General features: G+C 41.2%; 1 protein-coding gene across 1 annotated transcript in view; it reads left to right on the forward strand.

The window, feature by feature from the left end:
- The window catches only part of kif25 (kinesin family member 25), a 321,128-nt gene that overhangs the window by 210,113 nt on the left and 97,160 nt on the right, over positions 1 to 13,855 (forward strand). The window contains exon 10 of the mRNA XM_072265970.1: positions 10,904 to 11,044. Within this exon, the coding sequence (XP_072122071.1) occupies positions 10,904 to 11,044 (141 nt within the window). The remainder of the gene's footprint in view (positions 1 to 10,903; positions 11,045 to 13,855) is intronic.

Below are 13,855 nucleotides of genomic sequence, written 5' to 3' on the forward strand. Positions count from 1 at the left end.
TTTTTTTCGCAGAGAGTGGTGAGTGCGTGGAATGGGCTGCCGGCAACGGTGGCTGTGGCGGATACGATAGGGTCTTTGAAGAGGCTCCTGGATAGGTACATGGAGCTTAGAAAAATAGAGGGCTATGGGTAACGTTAGGTGATTTCTAAGGTAAGGCCATGTTCAGCACAGCTTTGTGGCCGAAGGGCCTGTATTGTGCTGTAGGTTTTCTATGTCTCTATATAGCAAAAAAAAGATAAAGGATTTCCAAAACACAGGTACAATTCCTACAAGTTAAAAGACATAGCAAAGATGCAGAGAAACAAGTTGTCCATTGCAGAAACTGAAGCTGGAGAAATAAATTCTAGTTCTTCCATGTTTCTTGATATTCCTTATTCCACTCCTAATCATCTGAACTGCTCTCTAAAGTTATACCCCTTTTCTCCCACTTGAGTGACTTCACCAGCATGTGATATTTCCTTTTGGAGACATGGATCTTAGCTAGTTACCATTAATGTTGTACAGTTAACTTCTGAAACCTTTCATAAATTATTTGGACTACAAACACATCAGAATATCATATATTCTAAATGATATTATCTATCTGTTCTAAGAGCTTCCTTGAACTTAGCAACTTAAGAGTCAGCTTGTCAGTTCGAAACAACCCAAAATAAACAACCCATTGTGTTATACTCTGCTCCTGAGCAATAATAAAGCAGGCCCAGTGACTCTTTACAGACAATCTTCAATGTACAGAGCCTATTTGCAAAGCTGTGTTTTTGACATTAATCTGGTTTCCATTTACACTTTAAAAACTGAAGGCTGACTTCCATTTATGACCAGAAGTTAAACAAAGCAATATAGTTGAAAGTTTACTTACAACTGTTTGTGACCTTTCCAATGGCAGCTGCTATTTAGAAATCAAGCTTAGCAAACATGAGATAGAAGCCAATATATATTGCAACTATCATTAGTAATCATCATCTTCAAGAATTGCATTAGTTCCTGATTGAATTTTGCAGAATGGAGGATAGTACTGGAAATGGGGCCATAATACTTAGCCAAGGAAGGTCAAATAAAGGGAACTACACACGTGTTTGCCTGATATTGGTAAGAGAGAAAATAGTGGAATCGCTAATATAAAGATTACACCAAGAGAGCAAGTAGAATCATAGAGTAATATGACATAGAAGCAGGCCCTTCAGCCCATCTCATCCATGCTAACAAAGAAGCCCTTTAAATTAGCCCCTAGCAAAACATGATAGGTTTAGAAGAGTTCGCATTGATTTAAGAAAGGGAACCTTATTTAACTTATTTATTGGAGTTTTTTTGATGATGTGACTGGTAGAATAGGTAAGTATCCTAGGTGTATTTAGATTTTCAAAAAGTTCTAGAAGGGCCCACACAGCAGGTTGGTCAACAAAGTTAGAACCCATGGATTGGGGATACTATACCAATGCAGTCTGAGAATTAATAATTGGACTGTGACAATAAATGGGTATTTCTCCGGTTTATAAACCATAGAAACCATAGAAACTACAGCACAGAAACAGGCCTTTTGGCCCTTCTTGGCTGTACTGAACCATTTTCTGCCTAGCCCCACTGACCTGCACATGGACCATATGCCTCCATACACCTCCCATCCCTGTATCTGTCCAATTTATTCTTAAATGTTAAAAAAGAACCAGCATTTACCACCTCGTCTGGCAGCTCATTCCATACTCCCGCCACTCTCTGTGTGAAGAAGCCCCTGCTAATGTTCCCTTTAAACTTTTCCCCCCTCACCCTAAACCCATGTCCTCTGGTTTTTTTCTCCCCTTGCCTCAGTGGAAAAAGCCTGCTTGCATTCACTCTATCTATACCCATCATAATTTTATATACATCTATCAAATCTCCCCTCATTCTTCTACGCTCCAGGGAGTAAAGTCCCAACCTATTCAACCTTTCTCTGTAACTGAGTTTCTCAAGTCCCAGCAACATCCTTGTAAACCTTCTCTGCACTCTTTCAACCTTATTTATATCCTTCCTGTAATTTGGTGACCAAAACTGAACACAATACTCCAGATTCGGCCTCACCAATGCCTTATACAACCTCATCATAACATTCCAGCTCTTATTCTCAATACTTTGATTAATAAAGGCCAATGTACCAAAAGCTCTCTTTACGACCCTATCTACCTGTGACGCCACTTTTAGGGAATTTTGTATCTGTATTCCCAGATCCCTCTGTTCCACTGCACTCCTCAGTGCCTTACCATTAACCCTGTATGTTCTACATTGGTTTGTCCTTCCAACGTGCAATACCTCACACTTGTCAGTATTAAACTCCATCTGCCATTTTTTAGCCCATTTTTCCACCTGGTCCAAGTCCCTCTGCAGGCTCTGAAAACCTTCCTCACTGTCTACTACACCTCCAATCTTTGTATCATCAGCAAACTTGCTGATCCAATTTACCACATTATCATCCAGATCATTGATATAGATGACAAGTAACAATGGACCCAGCACTGATCCCTGTGGCACACCACTAGTAACAGGCGTCCACTCAGAGAAGCAATTCTCTACCACCACTCTCTGGCTTCTTCCATCGAGCCAATGTCTAATCCAATTTACCATCTCTCCATGTATAACTAGCGACTGAATTTTCCTAACTAACCTCCCATGCGGGACCTTGTCAAAGGCCTTACTGAAGTCCATGTACACAATATCCACTGCTTTCCCTTCATCCACTTTCCTGGTAACCTCCTCGAAAAACTCCAATAGATTGGTCATACATGACTTACCATTCACAAAGCTATGTTGACTCTCCCTAATAAGTCCCAGTCTATCCAAATGCTTGTAGATTCTGTCTCTTAGTACTCCCTCCAATAACTTACCTACTACCGACGTTAAACTTACTGGCCTATAATTTCCCGGATTACTTTTCGATCCTTTTTTAAACAACAGAATAACATGAGCCACTCTCCAATCCTCCAGCACCTCACCTGTAGACAGCAACATTTTAAAGGTTTCAGCCAGGGCCCCTGCAATTTCAACACTAGTCTCCTTCAAGGTCCGAGGGAACACCCTGTCAGGTCCCGGGGATTTATCCACTTTAATTTTCCTCAAGACAGCAAGGACCTCCTCCTTTTTGATCTGTAGAGTTTCCATGATCTCACTACTTATTTCCCTTAATTCCATAGACTTCCTGCCAGTTTCCTTAGTAAACACAGACGCAAAAACCTATTTAAGATCTCCCCCATTTCCTTTGGTTCCGCACATAGCCGACCACTCTGATCTTCAAGAGGACCAATTTTATCCCTTACAATCCTTTTGCTCTTAATATACCTGTAAAAGCTCTTTGGATTATCCTTCACTTTGACTGCCAAGGCAACCTCATGTCAAGTTGCAACCAGCGGGGTACCACAGGAAGTCATGCTATTCAGAATCAGATTTATTATTACTGACATAGGGTGTGAAATTTTTTTGTTTCATCTCAGCAGTACAGTGCAAGTCATATGTTACAAAAATAAATAAAAGGCACAAAAGGGGAATAGAGAGTTAATGTTCATGGACTGTTCCGATAGCTGTTCCTAAAACTTTAAATGTGGGTTTTCAGGCTCATGTACCTTCCCGCCCAATGGTAGTAATATGAAAGGGCATGTCCCAATGGTGAAGGGTCCTCAAAGATGGATGCCACCTTGAGGCACCGCCTCTTGCAAATGTCCTCAATGGTGGGAGGGTTGTGCCTGCGATGGAGCTGATTGAATCTACAACCCTCTGCAGCCTCTTACAATCCTGTGCATTGGAGCCGCCATACCAGGCAGTGATTCAACCAGTCAGAATGCTCTTCACTGTATATCTGTAGAAATTTGCAAGAGCATTTGGTGACAAACCAAACATTCTCAAACTCCAAGTGAAGTACAGCCATTGGTGTGCCTTCTTCATGATTGCATTAATGTGTTGGTCCAAGGACAGACTCTCTGAGATGTTGATGCCGAGGAACTTGAAGCTGCTCACTCTTTTCACTGCTGAATAGTGTGTGTTCTCCTGACTTCCCCTTCAGTTTTGTTGAGAGAACTAAATGTCACATTTCCAAGTCTGATAATGCAAAACTGGCTCAATTCCACCGCTGTTTGTAAGGAATTTGTATGTTCTCCCCTGAACGTGTTGAGTTTCCCCCCGGTGTTGCAGTTTCCTCCCATTTTCCAAAGCTGTATGGGTTAGTAGTTTAATTGGTCACATTGGTATAATTGGATGGGGTGCACTTGTTGGACCAGAAGTCCCTGATACTGTATCTCTGAATAAATGAATGAATAACTAAATAACTCACTCACTCATCCAGGTTCTAAGTAGTGGAAAGGATGAAAAGAGGCCACAGACAAGTTAAGTGAATGGGCAAGAACATAGAATATAATCTCGAAAATATGAGCTTATTCACTTTGGTGCATAAAACAGCAAGTCGGGAGACTCTGTCTACTGCCCAATGGAGTGACACACATTTTGTGTGGCTGCGATTGATTCTTCCTTTTCCCCAGTTTAAACTTAGAATTTTTAACTTTTATTTGCCGGATCTTAGAGGGGAATAGTTGTTATTATGTCACAAGCTTTAAGAAGTGGAAAGCAGCTTTTTGAATTCAGCAATGGAAAGGGGAAAACTGCGAAAGGAAAATCAGATGATGTGTCTGTTTGGGCTGAGCGTTTAGAACATTCACTGATGGCTCTCGACAGGAAAATAGACAACAACACGGTAAAACTTGATGTTAACTCTGCTGAGATGAAGTCGTTACGAGAGAGTTTTCAATTTGTGCAGGAAAATATTATTTCCTTGAATCCTTATCTTAAAGAGACAGATAGCGAATAGTTCAGCCCGCTTGCAAAAGTCTCAACATAAGGTTATCGATTTGGAAGCAAGATCTCGTCGGAATAATACTCAAATTGTTGGACTGAAGGAAGGATCTGAGAGTGGGGATTTATTGGACTATTTTGCTAACTTGTTTCAATCTCTGTTTCCGGATATTTTACCTCAACCTCCCGATATTGAAAGAGTACATAGAATTTTCACTTCAAAATCTCAGGATCCGAATAAACCAAGGTCAGTTTTAGTCTGCTTTCTTCATTTCAAAGTTAAAGACTAAATTATGAAATATACAAGGAAACACAGAGTTTTTAAATTCAAGGGTTCCGAGATTTGTTTTTATGAAGATTATCCACGGGAAGTTATGGACCTGTGGTCTAAATTCACTCCAACCATGAAGATAGCCTATGATAAGGGATTATTCCCATCACTTCGCTATTCAGCGCGATTAAAATTATTTCCCAAAGATTTGACTCCATGTGTTTTTCTGGACCCCAAAGCGGCATTGGACTCTATTTTGGTTGCAGCCGAGGTTTGAATGGTTTTAGGTCTGCTGAATAATTGTTATTTCGGAAAGAAAACAGGCTTTGAAGATTTCTGATTTACTTAAGATGTCCTTTGATCGATGGACCATTTAAAACAGCAAGTCAAAAAATATATGTGAAAGGGAAAGTAGAAGTAACATTTTGTAGTCATAGATTCCCACCAATTGCCCCCCTTGAGAACATCTACCATAAACGCTGCCCAGGCAGGGCGAAAAGCATTATCAGGGATGCATCTCACCCTAACCATGGACCTTTTACTCTCCTCCCATCCGGTAGGCGATACAGGAGCCTCCGCTCCCGCACCAGCAGGCACAGGAAGAACTTCTTCCCTGAGGCTGTGACACTGCTGAATCTCTCATCACAGCGCTAAGCAGTATCGCAACTGTATTGTACAGTCTCAGTACTTTTATATTTGTGTGCTTTAGCACTTTTTTATTTGCAGTTATTTTGTAAATAACACTATTCTTTGCATTTCTGGTCAGATGCTAAATGCATTTCATTGGCTTTGTATCTGTACTCGGCACAATGACAATAAAGTTGAATCTAATCTAATTTAATCTAATCTAATCCTACAACACAGAAACTTCGATCCACTATGGCCATGCTAACGTTTTTCCTGTCTCCGTTAATCTCATTTTTTCACATTAGGTCCATATCATTGTATTGAAATTCTACCTAAATATCTCTTAAACATAGTAATTGTATCTGATTCCACCAGCTCCCCTAACAGCACATTCCAGATACCAGTCATTCGGTGTAAAATAAAAATCCACTCATCTTCTTTGATACTCCTTCTTCTCACCTGAAGTCTAAAACTATGCTTGTCAAATCATTCGAATATGGCCCAAGTGCAGAGAGAGAGACACTGAAGCAGGTAGACAGTTCATGGACTTTAATGGGCACTTTCATAATTTTAAAGAGAAAGGAAAACAATAAAAGTCAGGCCAACAGGGCTGTTGAATAAAACTCTCAAAATGAAAGTAAAATGCCAACACTGCGGCTGAAAGCAATATCTTAAGTACCAAACAAATACTGCATCTTTTCAAGCGTCAGTCAAAATGGTAGTCCTCTGAGAAGGACAAAGTTAAACAGGGAGTGTAACATTGCTGTGCTTTTACCCAAGTCTCAACAAGACTGCAATGAAAAGAAGGGAGTTAAATACCGCCATCATGAAATAGTAATTTGCTGCGTAATTGCCGAACCTACTACACAGCCCGCCTGTTGAGACATGTACACCCTGCAGCAGAATCTGTGGTTGTGACAGGGCCCTCCTCCCTAGGTGGAGCTCCTGACCTGTGCCCGCTGGAAGTTCTGGATGAGAGGTTTGTCCCAGATGTCATTTGCCATGATCCAAGAACATTTCTCAGAGCCATATCCTTCTCAATCCATTAGTTACTGGACCTTGCCCCATACACACCAGGAGGCCTTGCACAAATAGACCAGGGATCCATCAACCAACTGGCGAGGAGGGGGAGGTGGGGTGACTGGGGCCAGGGGAGAGGTAATAACTGGCTTGAGCTGGGAAACTTTGAACAGTGGGTGGATCTTCATTGATGTTTGTAGGCGCAGTCTATACAAGACCTTGTTGATAGCCTTTTTCACTGCAAATAATCGATCCCACGTAGCACTGGGCCAATTTGCAGTTCTCAACCTTCAGGGAAAGATCCCTTGATGTCAACATTGTAGTTATTCTTGGCCAGAGTCAAACAATGGGAAAGAAAGGCACAAGGGTGCAGCTGGCTATTTGCAGAAGAAGGCTGAGAGAGTACAGCTCCAATACCAACGTCACATGCATCCACCTCAACAATGAGTGGCCAAGATAGGTTCTGGTGTTGCAGTACTGGAGCATTGGCTTACTGCTAGTGTCCCTTCCCAGTCAACTTTGGCCAGTTCACCTCTCATGCCATTGTAATTTCCTTTATTCCACTGAAATACCGACACATTGGAATTTAGTTTCTCCTTCTCAAATTTCAAAGTGAACTCGATCATATTGTGACCACTGTTCCCTAAGGGTTCCTTAACCTTATGCTCTCTTATCACCCCGGGATCATTGCACAACACCCAATCCAGCACAGCTGATCCCCAAGTGGGCTCAACAACAAGCTGTTCTAAAAAGCCATCTCTTAGACATTCTCTCTCTTGAGGTCCAGTACTGACCTGGTTTTCCCAATCCATTTTCATGTTAAAATCCCCGATTATCATGACTTTGCCCTTCTGACACTCCTTTTCTACCTCCTGCTGTAATTTGTAATCCATGTCTGGCTGCTGTTTGGAGGCCTGTATACTGATGTCTGTATCTGGGCTACCAATCTGTCATCCTATCTCATCTGATCTGCATGACACAGAAGGCTCAACAATGTGTTTGATTCTTATCTGCATATTTTGTTCTGCAGAGGTTAGATATAAGCAATAAATGCCAGGCTAGCATTGACAGAAAGATTACAGAATGAAGGTTTTTATTCTGCATTAGTTGAATCCAGCTGACATTTTGCTCATGTGTAGAGAGCAGAAGAGCAAGTGCAACAGTTCTACAACGAAAGGGCAAGGAGGGAGAATTCTGATACCCACTTTTCGTTTTGCTATACTGCAAGTTCTCTTTGCCTTCCCAGTGTTATATTTTTTTGCATTCAGTCATGGTTGCTGTCAAGTTGCATGGTGTGGTTGCTGTACCAGTTTTGTTTCTTCCTGCAGAGTGAAGTCAAAACTTTGCAAACAGCTCTTATCTCTAACCCTTGTCAGAATGCCTAATTTTTATTTACATTCACACTTACCTTCACACAGGTTGCAAATGGTTAGTACATGCTACTCTTAGTACATGTTACTGGGGACATATTTACTGGCCAGAGCACTTCTCCCATTTCTGAGGAGGGTGATTCACTTCCTACTGCAATATTTTTTAAAGGATTCAAAAATAATTAACCTACTTCATCTTCTGGCAAAGTCCACACACAAGCTGCACGTTACTATTAATGTAACAGTATAGAGATTTGTGAATGTCTGGAAATACATGGATCTTTGATCATTTCTGTCTGTCATCATTTTGGGTCAGTTTATTTTCTATTAGCCTGCTGACTATGTCCCACAGCCCTACTCTTACAACACATTGCAGAGACAGAAAAGCCTGCTACTCTGGTGCCCACTTTAACTCATTTGGTCTCACTCTCTGAGACGGATTGCCTTTGTTCTACCCTTCCCTCTCCGACATTATCTGCTACTTAAACCCATCCAGTTTCCTGTCTTTCCCAGTTCTGATGAAGAGTCTAGGATCTGAAACCTTAACTCTTTCTCCATATACAACCTTGAAATTCGTTTTCTTGCATGCATACAAGATGTTGCCCGGCCTGCTAAGTGTTTCTAGTATCTTCTGTTTTGAATTCCGACTTTCAGCTCCTGCATCTCTTTTTTTTAAAATTTCCATGTACTGGATCTCCGAGCACTTTTCTGAGGAAACTTTGTGCATGTGCTTCTAGTCTCACTGGTGGTGAAATTTGACGTCCCTAATTGAAATATTGATGTTGCAAGTATTTCCTTTAGTTCCTTAAACTCCTCCCCACAATTTTATCAGCAGGCAATGCTGCAAAAGTACTTTTCAGAAAGTTTTTACATCTTTTATAGCTCACACAGTCACCACAATGGCATAAATTTTCCCAGTATGGGATCCAGGATTTGTAAATTCAGTCTGCAAGAAAATTTACCCTATTTTTCCTTGAAATGAGAGAGTCTCTTGCAGCCTTGTCATCCAGTTTTTATGTTAATCTCAGGGGAAAAGAGTGGTTTCCAATGAATCATCTCTTCTGGAAACAAAGTTCAAAGTAAGTTTATTATCGAGGCGCATATATGTCATCACATACTATTCTGGGATTCATTTTCTTCACAATCAATACAAAGAAACACAATAGAATCAATGGAAATCCACACTGATTTTATTGTGTTTCTTTGTATTGCTGAGTACAAGAAATATTTATGTCACTGAGTTGGTTCAATGATCCCTTGTACAAGAAACAGAAAAATCGCTTTGTCTGTGATTATACGAGTGTGGGATATTTCCATTTCATATTAGGAGATTTCCTTCAAAATTAATGAAACATTTAGTCATTTTAGAAGCTGCACCAAACAGGGAAATGATAGATGTCCAGCCCTTAAGTGCAATTATGAAGGAAGTGTGGCAGCACCTCTACTTCCTTAGAAATTGTGAAGTCTAAAACTTTGACAAACTTCTATAGATGTGCGGTGGAGAGTATATTGACTGGTTGCATCATGGCCTGGTGTGGAAACACCAATACCCTTCAAAAGAACATCCTACAAAATGTAGTGGATATGGCCCAGTCCATCATGGGTAAAGCCCTCTCCACCATTGAACAGATCTACACATATGCTGTTGCAGGAAATGACACTCCTCCACCAAGCCATGCTCTCTTCTCACTGCTGCCATCAGGAAGCAGATACAGGAGCATCATAGAACATAGAATAGTACAGCACAGTACAGGCCCTTCGACCCACAATGTTGTGACGACCCTTAAACCCTGCCTCCCATATAACCCTCCACCTTAAATTCCCTCCATATACCTGTCTAGTAGTCTCTTAAATTTCACTAATGTATCTGCGTCCACCACTGACTCAGGCAGTGCATTCCATGCACCAACCACTCTGAGTAAAAAACCTTCCTCTAATGTCCCCCTTGAACTTCCCACCCCTTACCTTAAAGCCATGTCCTCTTGTATTGAGCAGTGGTGCCCTGGGGAAGAGGTGCTGGCTGTCCACTCTATCTATTCCTCTTAATATCTTGTATACCTCTATCATGTCTCCTCTCATTCTCCTTCTCTCATGACCCATACCACCAGGTTCAGGAACAGTTATTAGCCCTCATCCATCAGCCTCTTGAACCAGAGGAGATAACTTCACTTGCCCTATCACTGAACTGTTCCACCACAAACGATGGACTCACTTTCAAGGATTCTTCATCTCATGTTATCAATATCTATCTGTTTGTTTGTTTGCTTATTTATTTATTATTGTTATTAATATTTTATTTTGTATTTGCACAGTGTGATGTCTTTTGCACATTGGTTGTTTGTTTTGTTGGGTGTGATCTTTCATTGATTCTATTGTGTTTCTTGAATGTACTGTGTGTGCATGCAAGAAAAATCTCAGGGTTGTATATGGTGACATATTTGTACTTTGACAATAAAAAATTACCTTGAACTTTGAAATATCTCAAATACATGGAAGAGAGACCTCAATGATCCTCTCAGCAGTCCTTGCAATCCTTTGTAATTAGATTCAGACGCCTTGCAATTCCCGGTAACGCAGCTGGTCAGGACACATCAGTGGTGTTCCTGTAAAAATTGGTTAAAATGGGCGGGGAGTGGGTTTGCTCACCTCAGTCTCCTCAGGAAGTGGAGACACCGTTGTGACTTCTTGACTAAAGAGGGGCGGCTGGTTTCTGTGATGTGAAGAGCTGTGTCCACTATTAATTTATTCATAATGAGGCAAATAAATAGTGTAAAGCTCATTTTAACTAATGCTGTTCCTCATCCTTCAGGGGGTGATGCAAAATTGTTGGTGATGGTATGTGTCTCACCCGGACAAAGATATATTACAGAATCTTTGCAGTCTTTAGGATTTGGTTACCGAGCTCGGCAAATACAGAAGGGTCATGCAAGGAAGATTTCAGCACGCCAAGGTAAATGCATATTCTTTAGTTTTGTATTGGTATGAAATACAGTCCTGGAAAACTTTCCTTAGCAACAGACAAATTGCTGGAGGAACTCAGCAGATCATCAGTGAAGAGATGATTGATATTTCATCTTGAGACCCTGCATCAGGAGTCACTCTTAAGTGGCTTCAAGATTTCCTTTCTTGGTTTTCTTTGCAAAGCAATTATTCAGCTCAGTAATTCAGTCAGTGGCCACTTCATTGGGTACATCTGTACACCTACTTGTTAATGCAGAGCCGTTAGACAGATCCCTGCGGAACACCTCTCATGACAGACATCCAGCTAGAATAAATTCATTCAACCATTACCCTTTATCTTCTATGGGCAAGCCAATTCTGAATCCAAATGACCAATTCACCATTGTTCCCATGCTTCTTAATCTTCTGGATGAGCCTCCCATGATAGACCCTTTCAAACGCTTACTAAAATCCATGTTTACAATATCCACAGCTCAACCTTCATCAATCACCTTCGTCTCCTTGGCAAAAAACTCCATCAAGTTAGTAAGACACAACTTGCCCTACATAAAGCCATGCATGTTCCTGCAATTTAGGCCATGGTTTTCCAAATGCCCATAAGCCCTTTCACTATAATTTCTCTCTAGTAACTTCCTGACCACTGATGGGAGACTCACTGTTCTATTATTTCCAAAATTATCTCTGGTTCCCTTCTTGAATAATAGACCAACATTAGCTACTCACCTATCCTCTGGAACCTCACCTGTGGCTAGAGAGGATGCAAAGATATTGGTTGAGGCCTCAGCAGTCTCTTCACTTGCCTCTCTCAGTAACTGAAGGTATATCCCATTAGGCCCTGAGTACTTATCTACCTTAACATTCTTTAAGAGACCCAACACTACCCCCTCCTTTACTTTGAAATGCCCTACCATATTAATACTCTTGGCACTGATCTCCCTATCCTCTATGTCCTTCTTGGTAAGTGCTGAAGTAAAGCATTCATTAAGGACCTCACGCACATCCTCTGCATCTCAGCACATGTTCCCCCCTTTATCCTTGAGTGGTCCTACCTTCTCCCTAGTTATCCTCTTGCTCTTGATGTAGGTATAGAATGCCTTGGGGTTCTCTTTAATCCTACTTGCCAAGGACTTTTCATGGCCTCTCCTGGCTTTCCTAATTCCTTTCTTGTGTTCTTTTCTGGCTTCTTTATAATCCTCAAGGACTCTGTTTGATTCTACCTTTTAAGATTTACATACTTCTTCTTCTTCTTCTTGACTAAATTCATCACCTCTCTTGACATCCAATGTTCTCTTACCTTGCCATCCATGTCCTTCCTTCTGACTGGAGCATACCTCTTCTTTACTCTTGTGCAGTTGGTCTTTAAACACCTTCCACATGTCAGATATGGATTTGCTCCAAAACAACTGCCCTCAATTAACTCTCTCTAGTTCCTGCCTAACGCTCTTGTAATTTTCCCTGATCCAGTTTAATGGTCGTCACATTGTCCATATTTATCCTGATCTATAGCTCCCTTAAAACTTCAGGAGCTGGGTCACAGTTCTCTAACTACTCAGCCACTGAAAGATCAGTCACCTGGCTGTGCTCATTACCCAATACTAGATCCAGTACAGCCCTTCCCCTTGTTAGACTATCTACATATTGATTTAAGAAACCCTCCTGGGTTCACCTAACAAATTCTGCCCCATCTGAACCTCTTGCATTGAGAAGGTCCCAGTTTATATTAGGAAAGTTGAAATCACCCATGACAACAACTGCATTGCTTTTACTTTATCTGCCTGCATATCTGTTCCTACTGTGGGGTCTGTAGTACAATTCCATTGGAGTGATTGCACCCTTCCTATTTTTGGGTTCTATAGACTCAATTTAATATACATAAAATAATTTATCTTCATAAGTGTGTTAACTCTGATAAGTCAAATTTGCATTTTCTGACTGTGGTGTTACAAAAGGCTGAATAATGAATTCCAGCATTTTGCTACCTACGCTAACTAAATACCCCACCCCCATTTTTTCTCTTTTGTTTCTTGAATACTGGTGAAACCTTCCAGTCTGCTGAAACTGTTGAATCATTGAGAGAATTTTGGAAGAACACTACTAATACTGTATGTCCACTACCTCTACAGTCACCTCATGGAATCCTGGCATGCTGGCTGTCAGTTTCATGAGTGTTACCAACATTTAGTCCACTAAATTTCTCCAGTATATTGCCTTCATGATGATTTGGGATTTCCTTCCATTCCTGCAATGTTTATTGCATCTTCTACAGTGAAGAAGACAGACACCAAATGTCTGCTTAATGGCCTGGACATTTTTTTATTCCCTGTTATAATTTCCTATGGTTCTTTAGACATGTGGCCATTGAGCTGTGATTCAGATTCAGATTCATTTATTTATGACATGTGCATTGACACATACAGTGAAATGCTTTGTTTGCATCAACAACCAGCACAAGCCAGGGATGTGCCAGGGACAACCTGCAAGTGTCTTCACACATTCCAGCACCAACAATTGCATGCTTACAATGCTCGGCAGAACGACACAGAAGTCAATAAAACAGAATACAACAAGCAACATGATAACAACAGCAAAGCAAGCTTCTTTTCTCCATCCAACCCACCTCGCATAAGGACAATTCTCCAGTCCCAGGACGGGCCTCCAGTCTCTAGGCTTCAGCCATCGGACGTTGACTCCCGCACTTCTGATTGACCTTTGAGCTTCAGTCTTCAGTATCAACGCCCAGACTAGCAGATGATGGGACCCCAAACTTGAATACTGGGCTTGCCGACTCACCTACCCTGAG

Source organism: Mobula birostris, chromosome 8 (assembly GCF_030028105.1).
Source record: "Mobula birostris isolate sMobBir1 chromosome 8, sMobBir1.hap1, whole genome shotgun sequence".
NCBI lineage: Eukaryota > Metazoa > Chordata > Chondrichthyes > Myliobatiformes > Myliobatidae > Mobula > Mobula birostris.